We start from the raw sequence: 21,725 nt of genomic DNA, 5'->3' as shown, positions 1-21,725 counted from the left end.
GCAGACAGATATGTGAATCTAGAATTCGGGGGTGAGGACGGATATGAATTTGGGAGTGAAAGGCATATTGATGGCACTAAGGGAGAGTGTATCTGTAGAAAGGAATGGTTGAACTGGGATCCCAAACCAGTCTGACCCTAAAGTCCTATTCTTCAATGTTTACTCTATATGGTTGAAACTGCCCCTTTATGTGAGTAAATACAATCTCACGTGATTACCTCTATTCTTTATAGAGGAGAATCCATTCTGTTTGCTATTGCAGTATCCTTCACACCTAATTTATAGCCATTCTGCAAGATTTCAAGTACCACACATGCTGTAAAATATTCCTGAACACTTTCTCCCACCGTCAGTATTTTCTTTGTTACACTGTATTACCCTATCCCAATGTTTTTTTTTAAAAACTGTTTTGAGAAGCCCAGGACTCTAGAGATGCCTCAAGCACAAGAGTGGGGTGATGGGAAGCTGAGAACAGGTTCAGGGTTCTTTCACACTTCAGACATAGTAATTTGCTTTTCATCTGTTTTATATACTGTTCCACTTGAAATTACTTCAAGTGCTATAAAAATATTTACTTCCAAGATCAAATAGTTTTAGGCTAACAGAATTTTTAAAATACTTGTATTTTTGTCTAACTGCTTCTCATCCCACTAAAATCTATAACAAAATGCATATGGCATTTTAGGATGACAGTACATCACTTTCCAAAATAACTGAGTTTTACATCTTATTTCAGAATTATTGTATGAAAGTAAAAAACCAAAATATGTCCTGTTAAAGACTATATTAGATACAGTTCAAAAGAGAATTAGTGAACTTGAATATAAAATTGATACATTAGTGCTATCTAATCCTTAGATCCCATTCAAGTTTACCAGTTGTCTCAATAATGGCTTTTATAACAAAAGAAGCTAGTCCAGAATCGTGTTAAGTTCTCTATTTTGGTGGTCATGCTATGTTTACATAGGAGAATGTTCTCATATGTAGTCAATCCTAAAACTCAGGGTTCTTTTACTAAGGATGAAGAGGAATATGAGAATTAAGTGACAAATTGCAGTCTCTGCCACTAAGATGCTGCTTCTTATTTCAGGACTATTAGTGAACACAGAAGTTGTTAATTTTTAACTTGTAGATTTGAAAATGGCTATGCAGTACTCTAGGTCTTTGGCTCTCAAATCTAAAAAATGCTGCCTTTGGTCTCCTGGCACCCAAATTTACTCTTCTAGATTGACCTTCTTTTTATAGTAACGAAGTTTAGCAGAATTTAAAAGCTTTTTGGATGAGCATTGAAAAAGATGCCGATTTGCCTGAAACCTTGACATTTCTTGTATAAATACCACCATTAAATGATCCCCTAACACCAGAGTTTTAGTGGTTTGATATTGAATCACATACTACTCCTTAAATGGAGGTTACGTTAGGTCAGGTGTTTTAATCTGTTAGAATCATTGTCAAAGGGGCAGTATTCCACAGTCCCTGATAACTTACAAATAAATATCTAAAGTTTCCAATTTTTAATTTTTATACAGTCTTATTTTACAAGCATAATTTATGTTAAGGGGATATGTGAGGAAAAATTGGCTAATTTGATTTTATTATTTCCTGTACTTCCATTTTGGGTTCTTGACTTTTAGCACTTGTAGAGTATCATCGTTATCCTAAATTCTTTATCTAGATTCTCTCCTATTTTTCTAATCCATTTGATCTAATTATCCATCTACTCACCCCTAAAAATGACATCTAGGTTTTTATATTTTCAGATCCTCTACAGACTATAATATAGTCTAGTGGGATCTTTATTTGTTTGTAATAGTGTTTCCTTAGAACACAATTTTCTGTAGCGTGGTACTGTCCTTTATTTGATAAATCATAATTATGCCTTTAAACATTTCAATTAATAAATATTTCTGAAAGTTATTCCAAAATATATTTTCAAATGAATATGAAAATTTGCCCAAATGAACTTAATGTAATCTCATGTAATGTAAGCTGAATATTGAATTTGGGGACGATCATCCTAATTAGTATTTGGATTCAGATGTTATGTTTTGCTAAAATATTTCATTTACCTTGAGAATCTCCCCTCTCTTTAAAAATAAGGAATAACAATTCAAATTAAATGCAAAAATCAACTAAAATCCACATTTGTTAGTCTTACTTTTTGCATGTGAAAACTTTAGGAGTTCTATCTGATTTTGTAATAGAATGAGAAGTAAAGGAAACGAAATACTAATAGTCAGAGGTGTGTTTTGGTGTTTCTTTTAATGCGGGGAGGGGGAAGTCACATTGCAAGTTTATAGCGCAGTGTCTCAAGCTAGTAGGTACTTTCTGTCCAGTAGCTGATTGAGCACATGAAGTTCAGGGGAGAAGAGCTGAGGAGTTACTACAGATCCAGCTTGTCCATCTCATTTCCCAACTGAATGCATGAGAGACAAATCAGGAACAAAACCCATGTGTCCTCTTTGCAAGAGGAAGTAAAACAGAGTCAGAAAGAATAGATTGTAATGGGAACAAGTTGGGTAAGAGTATAAGAATTGAGAATATTTTACTCAACCTTCTCATATAGTGTGAAGATTTCAACAATTTCCCAGTGCCTATACTCATTAGAAAAATGTCATTTCACAAGAATTGGAGGAGAATATGTTGGTAGGGTATTTTAACTTATATTGTTTAAACAAAAGGAAGAACCTGATATGGTGAAATGGTTGTTTTTCGTCTTCTCATTAAATATTTCAGGTACTTTCTAAGGGAAAAATACCAGAGCAATGAAGGACACTTTGATTCTACTTTCAGAAAGGAAATTGATCTAAAACTTTTCAACTTAATATTTAGAGGACTGCATTGGTTGCATATTTTTGTTATTAAAATATTGTTTTATCAATCAACTATGTTTAGATGGGAGTTACATAGGTATACACTGAATAGGAATACTCTTATTTAAAACAGCTTACCTCTTAACATTGAATTCAAGTAAAATACAAGTGTTCTCCTTTGCCACTCTGTCAAAAACAATTTCTGCCCCCGGCCAATGAAGTGCTAGCACCTTACCTGCTTCATTTCTGGTGATACTTTTCACTATTAAATGTATATTTATTTGTTTGTTTCTCTTTTTAAAAAATATTTATTTGTTTATTTTTTGGGCTGCGTCGGGTTTTAGTTGCAGCACGTGGGATCTTCACTGCGGCACGCGGGGTCTTTCCCTGCAGCACGGGCTTCTCTCTAGTTGTGGCGCATGGGCTTCCCCGTGGCATGTGGGATCATAGTTCCCTGACCAGGGACTGAACCCGTGTCCCCTGCATTGGAAGGTAGATTCTTAACCAGTGGACTACTAGGGAAGTCCCTATTTGTTTGTTTCTTGTCTGTTTCTCCACCAGAATATAAGCTCCCCTAAGACAGGCACTTTTTTTTAGTTAAATCGAGAATGTATAGTGATGAAAGCAGTGCATGGCATATAGGGACACAGTCAATTTAATGGATTCCTGTTTAGCAAATAGACTGGATTAACTGGCATCTCTTTTCAAGCAGGAAAAGAAAGCATGGAGGAAACATTGTATAGATGGGGGCTCTGACCGAAAGTGGCCTCAAACCATCTTATTTAGATTCTAGTTCACAAGTGTTTGGGAAGATGGATTCCAGATGTGCTATAAAGCTCTAAAGTAGGGATTGTCTATAAAAGTAGGGCTCACTTACACTTTGATCCCTTTCTTTTCTAATCTTTTTTTACCACCGTAATCTGCTCTATTCTGGATGGTTTACTCACGATCCCACGAATTGTACCTATTGTTTTCATCTCATAGTTATTGAGAGATTATTCCCTCTTCATAGCTGCCTTCCCCTCTGCCCTATTCCTAGCTAGAAAATCACCTCTCTTAGTGGAGTGGGTATTTATTTTGATATATATGGCGTCAAAGCACAGGATTTAATTATGTTGCTAATTAGATGTATCTGTTATCTATCCTCTATCTCTCCACATTACAGAACAAAAGAACCATATTCTTGAATTTGCTAATTGGCATTTCACGACTTAGAGATAACAGGGGGTTCTCTTTGTATATAATATAAATAATTTGTCCACATATTCAACTTTTCTTCTAGATCACTCCTGTTCCTGGTACTCATCCACTTTTAGTTTTTGTGAACCCCAAAAGTGGTGGGAAGCAAGGAGAACGGTATGTTTTTAAAAATCACATTTATTTACTATGTTATATATCTGTAAAAAGATAAACTAAATTTATAGTATAAAAACATTTAAAAATATTATCCCTCATGGTTCACTAATTTTAATGTGAAATAAGTGGTGCTATCATCTCTATATAACAATGTATATTGGTATGATCTCTCCTTGGTTTTACAGTTGAACTTTTAATATAATAATGGCCTTTTGTAAATATTTTTATTATCATATCTCAGGTGTGTGAATTCTCTCTACCCTGCCTATCACCCCTAGCCATTAACAAAGAGCTTTGCATACAACATGGCTCCATAAATACTGTTGAATGAAAATTGGTTCTCTAAATGGTCAACAAGGTGACTTCAGGTAAATGATTGCCCAGTAGTTAGAAACAGATTTTATATCCAGCGTCTAGACAAAATATAATGATTTTCTGCATGTTCATTTGGAGAACATGATGCCATATATCCTGGAGAAGCACAGTACATTTAATCAGAATAATAATGAGCTGCATTATCAGGTATCTCAGTATTCATGTGGACAACAAAAAATTTTCCTCTTTGTAAAATTAATGATTAAATCATAATATTTAATAAAAATCTGAAAATCACCACATTGAAGAGTAAATCTTATGTCCTTCTAAGAAGGAGTGTCAGAAACAGAAATGCAGTTGTACCTGTCTTAATAATTTCTAGAACTCTTTACTAATTCCAGCCAAAAAATGAGCAATCAGATAAAAGCACTCACACAGATGCTATGATAATAAAATAGAAATTTACATTGTGGTTTCACCAAATAATGAAATTGAAATGTTTCCATGAATAAAGGAATTTTGAAAAGTAAATTCCTTTCCTACCATTTAACTTTACAGCTTCATTTCAATTAAATGAAGAATGGTCATTTTCCATTCAACGAAATATTATTTCTGCTTAAAAAGTTGTCCCTTTTATTACTGTATAGTTATACTTTTAATTCTGCTAAACAAGACAAGTTATTTTAAATAACTAGTGACTTAATAATATAAAATATTTACAATGCTTTATTAAAGAGAATAGTTGCCTCACTTTTAGGTATATAAAATAATATTTAAATAATGATGCTAAAATTATTTTCTCCTTTCCTACTCACAGTTTGTTAGTTGTATATATTATGGATATCTTGAAAAAGAAGTAAACTCTTCACAAAGCATTAGATGAGACAAATTCATGTTGGAAATTAGAAACAAATGAAGTATCAAGTGAAAAAAAATATATTTCAAATGGAAATATTCCCCTCAAATTAAGGTAACATTAATCATGTAGAATGACCCTTAATTGAATATCTGCCTCCCTCTTCTCCCAGTACGTAAAAATAATTTAAATTAAAAATTATATATGTACAGATAGATACACTGAAGTCATCTGTAAATTAAATTTAATGGGGGAGAGGGAGGATATTTGAGTGCTCCTATATGCACACCCACTTATGCTTTGTCCTTTATACACTAACAGGGACCATTCAAAGTCAAAAGAATTGTAAATTTGTTTAAAGGAGATCTATTATTAATGTAGTCATAAATTCTCCTGAATGCATTAGAAGCATCTTTCACAAATAATGGAATTCTATTCAGGGTTTTCCTTTCAAAATATGTAGGTTTTCTTCTTTGATGTATTAGATACGCAGAAAAAGGTAACAGAATTATATATTCACACATAGTTTCCCATACCAGTCAACAGGTGTGAAAATGTTCATACATCATTCAGACAGCAACACTTGAGGGAATCCAGTCTCTACTAGGATCTGGGGTGAGACAGAAGACACAGTCATACAGGGAGGCAGACACATAAACAGATTTACTACAGTAACCCCAAGGCACAGGCTAAGCTAGGAATGTTTAAAAGTGCTATGGAAGTTCAGAGGAAGAAATGATTGTCTCTGAAGACTCAGAAGACTAGCTTTTGAGTTGGTTCTGATATAAGTAGATGTTTGCCAGGTGAAGGAAGAAAGAAGACAGATGTGTGGAAAGGAGTATGGTGTTTTGGTAGGGAACCAAGAGATATTCAGCGAGGTTGAGGTTTAAGAGGAAGAAGGAGAAAGATGAGACATAAACTATTTTAAATATAATAAGATATTTTATAAGTAACTTGCCACTGGCAGGAACTTTTCATCATGGAAACAACGTGACTGTACTTAAATAGAAGTACAGAAGATGGCTGAATAGGCAAGACTTTTACAGAGCTGGTGAGAGAACTTGTAAGGCAGTGAGAATAACCAGGTATGATAGACATTACTCAGTCAGAAGGTACAGGATTGCCCTCGATTTCAGGTGCTGGGGAAAAGGAGGTACTGAGAATGACTCTAAGATCATTCTTGAGACGCTAGGTGATATCATTATTCAAGATCTAGAATGTGAGGGTATTGCACAAGGACGTGGGAGGATATAAGTAGATATTTGGAGAGTTTCAGTACACATAATATGAATATGTTAAGATATATAGTAATATTTTCACATGTATATATAAAAACTAATTTTAAAAACCAAATATATTCCTTCACTTTTAATATTTTGTCTCAGAATTCTGATATGGGATGTGTGTATACTTAGAAACATTTCTGTTGCATTTGTTATGCAAAGATTGAGTTCTTTCAGAAAAAAATGAATTGTTTAATATGTGCCTGTAGAAGTAGTTTAGCAATTTTGTGATCCAGCTCATCAAGATGATTGTTTATGTGAAATAATTAAGCAGCTGAAGTCACAGTCTTTACTTTCATGCATACAGTGTCCAATCCCATTTTATATATGGGATAAATAACTTTCATCTCTGTTAGATTGGAGCAATAATCTGTAAATTTCCCAAGGATCTATTAAGAGAAGATATTTAACTAATTGTATACTGATACTTTAAAATATTTATTTGAAATCTTATTAGCTAAATAATATTCAAAAGCAGGATAGAGAGTATTCTAAATGCATGTGCATATTTAGAATAAAAATTTGGAGATATCACTAAATTTTATTTTTTCCTTCCATACTTTCATCTTTATAGAATTTACAGAAAATTCCAATATCTACTAAATCCTCGTCAGGTTTACAGTCTTGCTGGAAATGGACCAATGCCAGGGTAAGCCTATATATATTATTACCATTAATTCATTTAATACTAATTAATTAAATAAACAGCCAGACAAACCTAGAAGTAATGTTATTCAAATACAGCAACCAGATTAGTATACAAAACAACATTGAATATCAACTACATAAGAGAAACTAATGCAGGTGCTGTTTTTCAAAATGGCCTGTTTCAATAAGATTTTCCTCCTTTCTAAATATTGTGAAGTAATTCTCATACTGCTAGTAGTAATGTTAATAAGAATAATCACACCACAGACATACACATATATTATCTGGGTCCTTAAATTACTAAACCATCTAGGTGTTCGAAGAACTGCTCTCCTTCCGTTTATTAAATATAGGACATAGATCTACTACAGAATAAAAAATTTTTTTTTTAATTTTTAATTCTTCTGGTTAACAAAGAATAGAAATCATAATATGATTTTTTCATTTACTACTTACAAACTCTAATACATATCACTCTTTTATAAGATACTTCATTAATAGGCAAGATGTAGTGAAATACAATTATTTTTCAACAGATACCATATACTTTTTTTTTTTTTTTTTTTTTTTTTTGCGGTAAGCGGGCCTCTCGCTGTCGTGGCCTCTCCCGCCGCGGAGCACGGGCTCCGGACGCGCAGGCCCAGCGGCCACGGCCCACGGACCCAGCCGCTCCGCGACACGTGGGATCCTCCCGGACCGGGGCACGAACCCGCGTCCCCTGCATTGGCAGGTGGACTCTCAACCACTGCGCCACCAGGGAAGCCCCCCATATACTTTTGATATCACAAGTATGCACTGAAATAATTTATCATTAACTTGGCCTAGTTAGCTAATTAATGTCATTTTCTTCCACTGATTTGATTTTTCTCTATCAGCATGATAGTAAACATTAGACCAGATGAAGTAGAGAAAACTCTATAAATAAACTTCTTTAAAAAAAAATCGGTAGGGGCTTCCCTGGTGGCTCAGCGGTTGCGCGTCCGCCTGCCGATGCAGGGGAACCGGGTTCGCGCCCCGGTCTGGGAGGATCCCACATGCCGCGGAGCGGCTGGGCCCGTGAGCCATGGCCGCTGGGCCTGCGCGTCCGGAGCCTGTGCCCCGCAACGGGAGAGGCCACAACAGAGGGAGGCACACACAAAAAAGAATTAGATTAAAAAAAAAATCGGTATGATTAAAATAAGTCTTCTAAGTTATTCTCAGAAATGAGAAACCAAATGTTAAAATTGTCTTTTAAATGCTCAGAATAAAATTTATGCCATCGTATCTCATGTTAGATAAATGTAAATAATATGCAATTAATTAGCACAGGCTCCTACAATTATACTCATCTTTTTCTTCCATTGCCTGCTACCTGTTGTCCAGGGCTAGTTTCCAAATGCTGAGCCATGATGTGTGGAACCTGCTTGCTGTAGAAGGCAGGCTCACCACAGGAATTTAGTTCAGAACACTGCCTTTGTCAAACTCCAGACTCCACCAGGTAGAGAATCATGATCAGATTATTGGCTAGGTGAGCCACATGCTGGAAGTTCCAGTCTAGTTAAAGACAAGAAAAAGTAAAGTCTTGATATTGACATAGAAGCTCAGTCAGGATGCCTCTTTTTCTTGTTCTTTAATATATCTGAACTTCAAAGAAGTAGCTCTTAATCTGCAGGATTAAGGAATTTTACATTAAGAAGTTTAGCTAATCCAAGACCTCTGTAGCTCCACCAGACCAAGTAAATCCAGGATTTGCTTGTATTTTATAGTTAAACTAAATACCTAATGACTCTGCTAATTGTAAACCTTATCATTTAACCACCCTGTGTCATCATGGTCTTTTCTGTGAAATGAAGGAATAGTACCTGCCTCATAGGCTAGTTATAAAATTAAGTTGAGTGTTATCCATGAAGCATATAAAAATGTGCTTACCACATAATATGTCCTCGATGACTGTTATTTGTTATCGATATCATTTATTAATTAATAATCAACATAATCACTTTGTAGCTCTATGTAAATTTTTTGCAATAACCTTGATTTTAACCTTGTTTTCTCATTTCATTTCATTTTTTTTCCTACTCCACTTTAAATATGTATTACGTGTTTCCTTTTACTCTTTAACTGTTAGCCATCCTATTATCTTCTCTAGTTTAATGTACTGAAAAATAAAAGTAATAAGTGTACTTGTACAATGCCAAGCTACAATGAATATTATTTAGAAATTAAGTTAAGGGCCCCACTTTAAGCACTACCACCTCTCAAGGATATTATTGTGAATTGTTTGTGTGTATCCTCCAAGAACTTCTATAAATATAAAAACTACTGTATGTATAGAATGTATTCATATATATACAATGTATTCATATATATACACACATATATGTGTTGCATAGATAAATAGATTTTTTAATATAACTTAGACTGTAGTTTTTTTATTGCTCTGCAACTTGCTTCCTTTTACTCAAAAGCATATGGTGGATATTGTTTGAGTTCAGTAGATATTGATCAGTTTAAATGTTTTTAAGAACTGCACAGTATTCCATTGTTTTGTTAACTATTCTGTTATTGGGAAATATTTATATTGCCTGCACTTTTAAATAATTTGCAAAATTTAAATTAATGTCTATCAATTTATCTGTTTTTAGAAGCATATTCAAGTATTTTCAGTTTTACTTCTCAGGTTCTGCCAAATTACTATACAAAAAGTTTGTATCAAATTATAATCCCAGCAGCAATATATAATGTTTTATTTCCCACGCCCTCCTTTAAATTGGCTATCTTCAGTAATTTTTATTATTGTTAAATGTACTAGGTGAAAATATAACCTTATCATTTTTATTTGCATGGCTAATCAATTATAAAGTTGAATATGGCATTAGTTAGATTGACTTTTCTATAAACAACAGAAATATAATCTGGCTTATGATCCAAAATAGAGTTTACTGGAAAATTATGAAGTAGCTCATATAATTAATGGAAAAATGAAGAACTATGTTTCAGAAAGGATAGGAATCAGGACAATTTGAGGAAATTATGACTAAAAAGACAGCGTCCATAGGAGTTACTGCTAAGAGAAATTGATTCCAATTGTTTCTGGTATTCTTGCTTCTATATTCAAAATTTATATCCCCAGGAGAAGCATATTTATTAGCCTCTCTTGTTTTCCATGCCACAGCCTTGGCTACTTTGGGATGGAACATCTTGACTAACAGACCTGTCAAGACTATTATCTAAATTGTTTGTCTCCTCAAAGCCAAATGAGCATGCTATATAACCTGAAGATGAAAGATGAATTCTTGATGGGAATAAACAATAAGTGTTCACCACGGTCCAACCCATTGAGTTATCCAATATCTCTTCTTTCTGAACATAAAAGTTGAAAAAAAAATACCAATCAACATATTGCTACTGCTAAATATGTAGCCCAAAATACACATCCTCCTAAAATGTAGACAACCTCAAGTCTCATATTGTTACTATATCCAGCTTCAAGTCCTGGTTCTCCAAAACATCTCTGGAGATGACTTTCTCCTTTCCCTTCATCCATTTGGTCTCAATATACAGAAATGTAATGAGAAAATTACATATTTAACTATAAATATGAATTTCATTAAATGATATTCTTAATAATACAAAGAATATAACTCATGTAAAGGCTATAGTCCTGGTTTTACTACTGATTGAAAACTGTAGCTGAAACATAAAACATTTCTCAGCTTCTTGGAAATGTTTCCCCAGCATAGTGACTGAAATATTTTTACCTGATAGGTCTGAGATTTTGGTAGTACTGCTTGTATAGGGCTGAATTTGTTTCTCGTGTGCCTTGAATGACAGGCATGGTAGTACCTGACAGTATTAGTACTGTTTGTCAGATATTTCCAGGTCTTCTGCCAGGCACTTGATCTTGATTTCAGTCCTTTCACCTTAGGTATTAAGAGTGGCTATATGGCTTCCTCTTACAATAAACTGTGAGCAGAAAGAAAATTTTCCACTCTTTCTTTTCCTCTACCACAGTGACCAGCAGTATTCAATATTGGCCTGTTGGTTAGCTTGGATGCCAGAGTGAAAACCACACGAGAGAGCCCCTATCCCCAGCCCCGCTTACCCCACGTCCCTGTAGAATGGATGATAAAGAAGCCTCTGTAAGATTATGCCACGAAGATTTTGCGTTGTTTGTGACTGTATGTAACCTAGCCCTTACAACTAAACCAATGATAGGAGTAGAGGCCCTATTAGTACTGCCTTTTCCCATTATATAGTAGCAAACCTAATTTCTCCTTGGGAATAAGAGTCAGTTATACCAGTTAACATCCTATCTGTCTTTTTGCCTGTTAGTCTAGTGGTATGAGGCGCCTCAAAATGTCCAAGTGTTAGCTTCAATTCAGTGAAAATTTTACTGTCTCATATGCTAGCATTCCTCTTTGGTGTTAAAACTTCTCAACCATAAGAGCTCAGAACCAAGGGAATGTGAAGCAAAATATTTGAAAGTGAATGTATTAGTCAGTGTTCTTTAGTAAACAGACCAATAGTACATATGTATAGAGAAAAATTTATTATAAGGAATTGGCTCACTTGCTAATTGAGGCTGACAAATCCAAATCTGTAATTTAATGTTCCAGTTTGAGTCCAAAGGCTGGTGAGCTTCTATGGAACTAGGAAGAATCAACATCCCATTTCAAAGGTGATCAGGCTGGAGAATTCTCTCTTTCTTGGGTTAGGGTCTGCCTTTTGTTCTATCAGGCCTTCAGCTGATTAGATGGGGGTCACCCATTAGCGAGGGCAGTCTGTTTTATGATGTCTACTGATTTAAATGTTAAATCTCATCTAAAACTACCCTCGCAGAAACACTCAAAATAATGCTTCATCAACTTTCTGGGCATCCATGGCCCAGCCAATTTGACACAGAAATTTAAGATTCACAGTGAGTATTAAGTGTAATTGTAAGTTTCATCACCAAGCTTTACATTTGGGTTCCAGAGCCATGTTTTCTGAGTTGGGTAAAGCAGCATCGTACAGTTCAGAGCACATGATACAGCTGTTTGATCATACACCATTTAAGTGCTCCCACTGATTCAGTGACTGAGTCTTTAGTAGGTTATTTCAGTGTTCTATGGACAACTGTTTCTCCCTGATAAAACATATAAGAAGGCCTTTATGTCACAGGGGCATCAGCCCACTGTCTTTCTTCCTTCTCTGTGAATGGTATTCCTTGAAAGGAGACAGCAATATGTGAGACACTATGATAGTGGTTAAGGCATTCAATAAGTCATTTGCTGTGAGCATTGACACAGGCATAATGGGAAAGAAAAGTAAATCCAATTGCTAGAACAAATGTCTAGTTAGTGAGGACAAATGGCTACAGTTGCATTATGGAAAGGGTCCAGGGATTTTAGGCTACCCTTAAGTAGCTGGCTTAGGTTCCCATGAGGTATAGCAACATATTGGAATTCCCTAATTGGTTCTTTTGATGACAGTTGAGTACTCCAGAGTCAGTACCTACTCCTTGTTGAAGATAAATTCATGTTGTTTATCCCTTCCAAAGCTTCCTACCCTACCAACATGAACATGAGTGCTTTGAACACTCACTGGGAGTGACTAAGAAAACATGCTAACTGGCATTTCTTTGGAGCAATTATACTCCCAATTATGGGTCCATTCTGAGAAATTCACTTATATAAATTTTGCTTCCATCACTAATTCTCCATTCTTATCCTTTCCGAGTCCTTAATAGTGTGAGAAATATTTGTTAGTCAGTACTATTGAATTGGTATGTTTCCTAAACTCTAAACATCTCTCTGTCCAGAAAAGGTAAACAGGACATTTTATTGTTTGAGATACTGCCCAGAGGTCAAATGGCATTCTTTTCTGTCCTCAAATTATTCCCAGTTTATTTGTACTGCCATAGCAGCCTACCGCCAGCTACTTCTGATATATCATGGAAAGGCACTGGTAAATCTGTTTTTTTATCCTTAAACAGTGAGAATGGAGAACTCCCTATGAGGGCATAGGTATGGGTTGAAGGGAGGGGTTGAGAGTATAGCCAGATTCAGAATATCTGCGTGGTGGGCCTAGGCACTTCAATTTCTTAAAAGCTCCCCAGCTGATTATGTGGAGACAGCATGCAGAACCACTGATTTAGTAGATTAATTACTATATAATAGGTATTATAGGCCATATTGATATGCTACAATTAGAGTAACTTCCCCATTAAATTTATAATAATTACTTTAAATTCTTAGACAAGCATTAGTTTTTTGCACCAGCAACCTATCGTGATCTTTGTGTTTCACATTTTTCAAATTTAGAAAAGAAGTGTCTCATAGGCCTAGGTTTGGCCACGTGCCTTCCTCATTGTTTGGATCAGTGCATGTTTCCCCACAGTCAAATAAGGCAAAACCAGCAAAAACCAGCAAATGCTCCAAACAAGCATTTTGTCTTATATATACTAAACTTTTGATTTCTTATGTAAATCGTATGCTCTTTTTTTTTTTAACATCTTTATTGGAGTATAATTGCTTTACAATGGTGTGTTAGTTTCTGCTGTATAACAAAGTGAATCAGCTATACATATACATATGTTCCCATATCCCCTCCCTCTTGCGTCTCCCTCCCACCCTCCCTATCCCACCCCTCTAGGTGGTCTCAAAGCACCGAGCTGATCTCCCTGTGCTATGCGGCTGCTTCCCACTAGCTATTGGTTTTACACGTGTGCTCTTTTATTTGCCTATTTTCCTTTTGATTTGTCTTTTTTGTGTTCATTTTAAAATCTTATTGTATAAATATTATCATCATTTTATATATGTTGCAAGTGTTTTCTTCTCATTTGTTCTGTGTGCTTTCAGTTTGTGTATTTTGTTCTTTTTCTTGTCGATATAAATATATAAAATTTGCATTGCTAATTCTACACTGAATGATTTCTCAACTTTATATTTTAGAAAAACCTTTCCCCAAGCCAAAATTTCTGAAATATTTTTATATCTTTTATTAATTTTTCATTTTGTTTTCAATTTCTAACCTTTAATCTTTAAAGATTACATTTTTCTTAGAGATGCATTGACAGACTAGGATGAGGTAGGCATGGAACATTTTTTTCCTTCAGATTGAAATCTAGCTGTCCCAACGAAAGCTGTTCATTTGTGCACTGTTTCACCACTGATTTGACCTACTTTATACATGGTGAAATAATATATATGTTAGACTGTTGCTGCCCTTTCCTTTGCTTCATGGATCTATTTGTTGATTCTCACTGGAGACTGTTTTATATAATGTAACTCCCTAATTATTCTCTCAAAATTTAATGACATTTACTCTCTTCAATGTGTTGTTATTGTCTTGAGTTTTTAAAGTGTGAGTTTGAATGGAATTGTATTGAATTTCTACTTTCATCTCGATAACTATGAGAATGCCCTGTTTTATATCTGATGCCAGTGCCAGGCTGCATGCCCAGTGGTAGACGTGCACTTCTGTTAGAGAGCCATTCCTCAGTTGTTATCCAGGAGGCAAACGCCCTAGGTAGCTCTTTTGAAATGGGATCCTGGCCAGGCTATTCGGTAATCCTTCACTTAATCCCATAGCTGACCTCACGTGTTGTAACTCTTCCCATTTCTGTTTCTAGCTGTGCCATCCCTGATCCTGGGTCAGCCATGGGGGCAGAGGCTGCCTTTTGCAGCAGTTCCCTTTCAATGTATTGCTTTCTAAGTTCTATTCTGTAAGGTCTCTTTACTACTCTAATTTGTGATTTAATTTCATTTCGATTCCTGGTTTATTACTTTTCCTATGCTACTATAGATACACTTTTTAAAAAATAAATATTTTATCTACCACCCTGAGCCATTGTTCCTCTTTACCACACCAGATTTTTAGATCTTTTTGTATGCCTCTCTTCTCTCGTCCTATCTTTATTTATTTCTTCTTTTCTAACATTTTGTTTCTATGCTTTTCTTGATGTATCGAAACTCTGCTAATCCCTAGTGTAAATTATCTAGTAAATACCAAAACTCTCTGATCACTTCCCTTTTTATCTTTGTTTTCAAGATAGAAATAGATGTTTATTTCTTTGTCTTTATTGTATCTCTTTACATAAATTCTCTCACTCTGATAATGACTATTTAAAGATATCTGAGACTAGAGTCTGTATCATGTAAGTTGTTTCTTCCTGATGAAGCATATTATGATATAATTGAATGAATGGTTTTGAGGTATAAATTAGTTGCAAAAATGAAATATAAAACATATATCGCTCACTGGTCTTCACAGAATGAGATTTTTTTTCCTTCACAACATTAAAATAAATATGCACATCTCTAGCTGTTATACCAACTGCATATGCTAATGTGACTTATGAAAAGTTAATATCAAGTTTTTTGTATACTCGTGATGTTGGTTGTTCCCTTCTGACTATCAGCTTCATGAAAGTACAGATGGCTTTTTCTCATGTCATCCCTAAAATATTTAAGCAAAAAATAACAAGTATTTATTGAATTGAAAAAATATATAAGATAAATATTTTTAAATTATGTAAATTGTTTTCCAGATTGTTCAGCATAGTGAACAATCACAACAGTGAATTGTTTGTGAAATAGGTGCTTTAAAAAAAATCTTTGGTTTCATCTACCTGAACTAAATGTAAAACATATATAATTTAAAAAATAAAATTTAACAGTCAACATACAGATTCACATATTCCAAGTATCACACATATTTCCATAGTAAAGCCTTGGAATACATTCTCCTGTTAAAATAAATTTGTAATTTAGAAAACACATAACACATTCCACAGATTTCATTACTTTCTTAATTTAAAATATCATTTTATATAACAAAGTTTCTACCATATTTTACTTAAATAAAAACCCTCTTGAATCAGAACTATGACATATTACATATGTCTCTTGTTATGAAATCATGTTGTGTCAGAGAGCTGAACAAAATCCTCAAAATGCTAAGAAAATGTTCATCAAAATTCAAACCAGCTCTACTGCAAATTTCCAGGAAAAAAAAATCGTTGCTTTGCTAATGTAAAAACAAAGCACTCAATTGACCCCCTCAATCCTAATGATTAATCATAAAATATGATGCAGATGATTTTGCAATCCCCCTCAATTAAATGTGGGAGCATAATTTTGTCTCTGCCTTGATCAGTGGAGTGACTGAGTTTGAGAAGCGATATATGTGTCTGTATTAAAGATCAACGTGTTAAATACAAGTAACAAAATGTAACATGCTCCTACAGTTAATAGTCCTATAACTTCTAGCCTCTTGAAAGAATTTTGGGCATTACAATTCTATAGTCACTTTTCACAAACATCAACAAATTGATTATTACTTTAAAGATGTTGAAAAATCTGAACTTTTGTTACTCATTTCACAGAGAAAAGAACAGCTCAATACAGACTATAGATCCATGTGTTATTGTTTAGAGGTGATTGTTTATCCAAATTCCTTGAACATTCTAGAAAAATAACATTTTCTCCTAAGTTGGCTGTTGGAAATAACCAATGCATTTGTGTATATCCTTCTACCTGTTTCTTATTTTATTCTACAAAAGTCAAGTTTCTAATAAGTATCATAAGCTATTTTATTTGACTATCCTCAGTTTGCTATTATTATCTAAGCCTGTCCAGCAAGCCCCCTGGCACAACTTTACCGTCAGCTCCAGAGAGTCAAATAACAGCATCTTACTAATGAGTGAAAATAAGAAAACTCATAGCAGATGATTATCTCAGAAACCTTTATTAATGATAATGTAGTAACCTACTCCTAGAAACAATAACAGTGGACTATTGAATGTAGTCCACACTCAAACAGAATAAAGATTCCACAACTAAGTAAAAGTGAAATGGTAGTTTAACAATAACAACAGCAATAAATATATATATAATAGTATTAGTAATATAAATTGATTCAGCATATATTAATTCAGTGGCTACCAGGTGTAAGGAAAAAGTCTTAGCACTGCCAATCCACTATGAACAAAAGAAACATCACTTTCTGCCCTCATGGTCTTAGTGGAGGAAGGCACACATTAAACTAATAAAATATACGCATGTCAGCAGGGAAGGTAAACAGAGTGTACATTGGTAGTGAGTGTTCTGTGATGGTTATTTTAAATAGGCTGAGCAGGGAAAGACTCACTGAGTATAGACATGAAGGAGATGAGGAAGCAAGCCATTTGATCACCACATAGAATAACGTTTAAAGCAGAGGGAGGAGCAAGACTAAAAGAGTCATGATGGGAGAATATTTGACACAATTGGGGAACATTAGCAAGAAGGCCAGCGTGGCTGGAGCAGAATGGATAGAGATAGCATATTAGAATAGTACTGACGGGCCAAATCACATAGGGTCTTACAACTACTGTGACCATAATAATTAAGTTTACCCAGGACTCTTCTAGTTTATTCCTGTTGTCCCAGCATCCAACTCAATTTAGTATTAGCATAAGAATTTTATATTTTTAGTTTAAGCATTATTATTAATGGGTACATTATAATAAACTTGAGGGGTTTGAGAGCTAATTTGCACATCCTGCTTCTGCTGTTATCCTCTAGTCAGATGTAAGACACATACATGTCCAGTGAACACAGTTCTCACTTTAACCTATAATCATTTCATCTAAAAAAGCAAAAAAACTTTCCCTTCCCAATCCTTCCCACATACAAGCAACAACTTCTTCTGAAATACAGTGTACAGAGAATTCAAAGACAAAAATAAATGTTCACTGAAAGACCTTGTTGGCCAACTGGTATACCTGTTATGCCAGTCCATTATTCTGTGGCCTGTGCCTCTCCTCTCCTTGGGAGATGCAAATGGGAACAAATATAGCAATCAGCATTGTCAGCGGAGATGTGGAAAATCACAGGTTAGATGTACATGAAATATATGTGAGGAAGAGAAGATGAGCAGTCCTGCCAAGAACGTTTAATGAAGTTTGAATACTCTTCCTTGGTGTCTTACAAATTAAACATGTAGTTTATAAATATTGTGTTATATTATACATTTTTATTTTGCAATAAAACTTTTCAGCAAATATATCTCAAAAATGAAAATGCATATTAAATGAAAAATTAAGTTCTGAATTTCTATGAATTTTTGTTTTAAAAAGTGTTGATGATGAATACATAACTTCTGTGAAATATTTATCAATCTTTACCATCAGCGATGGGAACTCTAGTGATGTCACTGACCATGTGGAAACCATAAACACAAAAATGCTAAAGAAGCATCAGTATCTGCCTCAAATTAATAGTGAATTCTCTGCTTGAAGGCAATCATTTAAACTGCAGAAAATCCCTTTGTATAACACTCTTTTAAGCATGATTTTTCATGTAGATCAAACGTGACTTTTAAATTAATATGCATTTTCAATTTCAAGTTTTCTTGAAATTGTGTGTTGTAAGTGAAGTAATAGCTGTTAAGATTTTGGTCCACTAGCAAAAGAAGAACTTTAAAAAGATCAAGTAATGCCGTTTTTACATTAGAGTGATCAGAATGTTTTAAATAGAAAATTCTTTTATTGCAATAATGATTTGAGTGCATGCAACTTGTGGACCCCCAATCAAGTTTTTGGAAGTTCACTTGGATGATGGTAAAACATTGGACATTATTGATCATGTTATCAGAGACTCGGTTAAAAAGTTCAGCACTTAAGATTCAATTATTTGTTCCTATGGTGATAATTGGAATACAGAGTTTGGTGGAGCACATCATCATGACAAAAATATGTGTTTTACTAAAGTAAGAAACATACAGATAAAAATATATGCTTTGCATATATTTATTTTGGTATGCACATAAATCATAATTGCTTTCAAAGACACTTTAAAAGTCTATGAATTACAATGAGGGCCTTAATTGTCAAGTTGTATGCATGTGCACATGCACATACACACATTCATAAATTATTCAGTCATTCTCTTATTGATCCTACAGGTGCTAAGGGACCTTTTGCGGAAAAAAAAAGTAAGACTCAAGTCTTAGGTCATTGAAGTAATGAAGTCTTTAACATTTCTATGGATAATACTGTACCAACTAGACTTTTTCAAATTATGCCCTGCTCTTCCATTTAAAACTCTAAAACTCAAGAAGCATGAAAGTTTAAGGCAATTTGATATAGAGGCAATCAGCTTATAGAAATCTACAATTTGATCTCATCTTTTTATCTCTTCATAAATATGTTATTCAACATTGTTCATATGAAAAGCCAATAAATGGATAATTTTTAAGTATATCAAGCTAATTAATTATTATGTTTTTATTCTAGATCATATGATGTCATATCTGTGAGCTATCTTAAATTTTCAGTTTGTTGTGATTTCTTATTTTAAATAACTATATATATATTCATATATTACATTTATATATTTATATATAATTTATCTAAACCTAAATTTATATACATTTTTTGCATATTTTTTCTTAAAGAGGGTTTCAGATTTTTCTAAACATCACATTCCACAAAATCAGTATTCATCCTGATCCTAATTTATCAATCAGAGGCCATGGCAAGTAAATTATCTTATTTTCCTTACTCCTACCCTTATGAACACATTAATATTCATACCCATCCTGACTTCCTTCCCTCTCACTGGATGAGGCATCTCTCCTCCTAAATAAGGTGTATTCAACTTCTGTTCTGAGTCCCTGTTCCCCTTAGTTCTTTGATACTTAATTTATTATTCCCACCCTCTTATTATTACATCTTGAGCTGTTCCTATTCTACTGGCTTTTTTAGCTCAAGTATGTAATCCCTTTTTTAACAAATGACTACTCTGTATTAAAATGACTTGGATTAGTTTATGAAAACATGTGCGATGATGAAAGTGTTATAATAATCACAAATTACAACAGGAATGGATAAAGGATAGAGGTTCAAGACCAAAAGGAAAACAGAAAAACAATTCCCAGGTCATTGCGGAGTTGCAAAAACATGAGCAACATGTGAAATTGAGGATACTCTCATTTTTAATTTGAAAAATCTCTATGGAAATGTATAGCTACTTACCTTCTCAACTCTTTTGTCTCTTCACAACTACATTCTTAATAAAATGGGCTATTCTTTCACTTTTCCATCTCCTCTTCAGTGCAGTTGGGGTTTTGACTTTATTCTCCACTGACATTGCTGTTGTCACTGATAAATTGCTAAGTGTTAAGTCACGTAGTTTTAGCTGTTTTCACCTATCTTAAAAGTCTTATCTGCCTTGGATATTAGAAAATCAATGTCTCCTATCTCTAAGGTGCTGCTTATTATATATCTGGATGCATTCTCCTTAGTCACTTCTTTTAATATCATTTTTTCTTAGAATTTCATACTCAGAACTTTGTTCATTTCACGTATATATGCTTTCTTAATTTAATAATAATAATAGTGATTTGTTGGCTGTATGCTAGGGAATATGCAAAATACTATCACTTTATGAGTTAAGCATTTTCTCCATTTGCTGATAAGGAAACTCATGATAAGGGAGCTTAAGATTTGCTCAAGGTTTTAGTCTCATAAAAGAGCAAATCCATGTCTGTTGGACTGCAACATGATCTTTTTTTAAAAATTTAAGTTATTGAAGAATAGTTGATTTACAATGTTGTGTTAGTTTCTGGTGTACAGCAAAGTGATTCAGTTATATATATATATATATATATAGTTTGCATTTGCTAATCCCAAACTCCCAATCAATCCCTCTCGCTCCCCCTTGACAACCACAAGTCTGTTCTCTATGTCTGTGAGTCTGTTTCTGTTTCATAGGTAAGTTCATTTGTGTTATAAGTTAGATTCCACATATAAGTGATATCATATGGTATTCGTCTTTCTCTTTCTGACTTACCTCATTTAGTATGAGAATATGTAGGTGCATCCATGTTGCTGCAAATGGCATTATCTCATTCTTTTTTACGGTGGAGTAGTATTCCATTGTATATATGTACCACATCTTCTTTATCCATTCCTCCATCGATGCACCTTTAGGTTGTTTCCATGTCTTGGCTATTGTAAATAGTACTGCTATAAACATAGGGGTGCATGTATCTTTTCAAATTATAGTTTTGTCCAGATATATGCCCAGGAGTGGGATTGCTGGATCATATGGCAATTCTATTTTTAGTTTTTGGAGGTACTTGCATACTGTTTTCCACAGTGGCTGTACCACTTTACATTCCCACCAACAGTATAGGAGGGTTCCCTTTTCTCCACTCTCTCTCCAGCATTTTTTTTAAATACTGGAGTGTAGTTTTTTTACAATGTTGTGTTAGTTTCAAATGTACAACAAAGTGCTTCAGTTATACATATACATATGTCTATTCTTTTTCAGATTCTTTGCCCATATAGGTTATTACAGAGTATTGAGTAGAGTTTCCTGTGCTATACAGTAGGTCCTTGTTGATTATCTATTTTATATATAGTAGTGTGTATATATTAATCTCAACCTCCTAATTTATCCATCCCCCCACACCTTTCCCCTTTGGTAACCATAAGTTTTTTTT

At 34.2% G+C, this 21,725-nt stretch overlaps 1 protein-coding gene across 6 annotated transcripts in view; it reads left to right on the top strand.

Moving 5' to 3' along the window:
* Positions 1 to 21,725, top strand: part of DGKB (diacylglycerol kinase beta) — a 654,153-nt gene that overhangs the window by 208,781 nt on the left and 423,647 nt on the right. For all 6 annotated transcript variants that reach the window (XM_024129270.1, XM_024129254.1, XM_024129247.1 and 3 more), the window contains 2 exons: positions 4,096 to 4,169; positions 7,198 to 7,272. In XM_024129270.1, the coding sequence (XP_023985038.1) occupies positions 4,096 to 4,169; positions 7,198 to 7,272 (149 nt within the window). The remainder of the gene's footprint in view (positions 1 to 4,095; positions 4,170 to 7,197; positions 7,273 to 21,725) is intronic.

The sequence above is a fragment of the Physeter macrocephalus genome, chromosome 5, assembly GCF_002837175.3.
Source record: "Physeter macrocephalus isolate SW-GA chromosome 5, ASM283717v5, whole genome shotgun sequence".
NCBI lineage: Eukaryota > Metazoa > Chordata > Mammalia > Artiodactyla > Physeteridae > Physeter > Physeter macrocephalus.
Note: the sequence above shows the minus strand (reverse complement) of the source record. Positions and strands in the feature narration are given on the sequence as shown.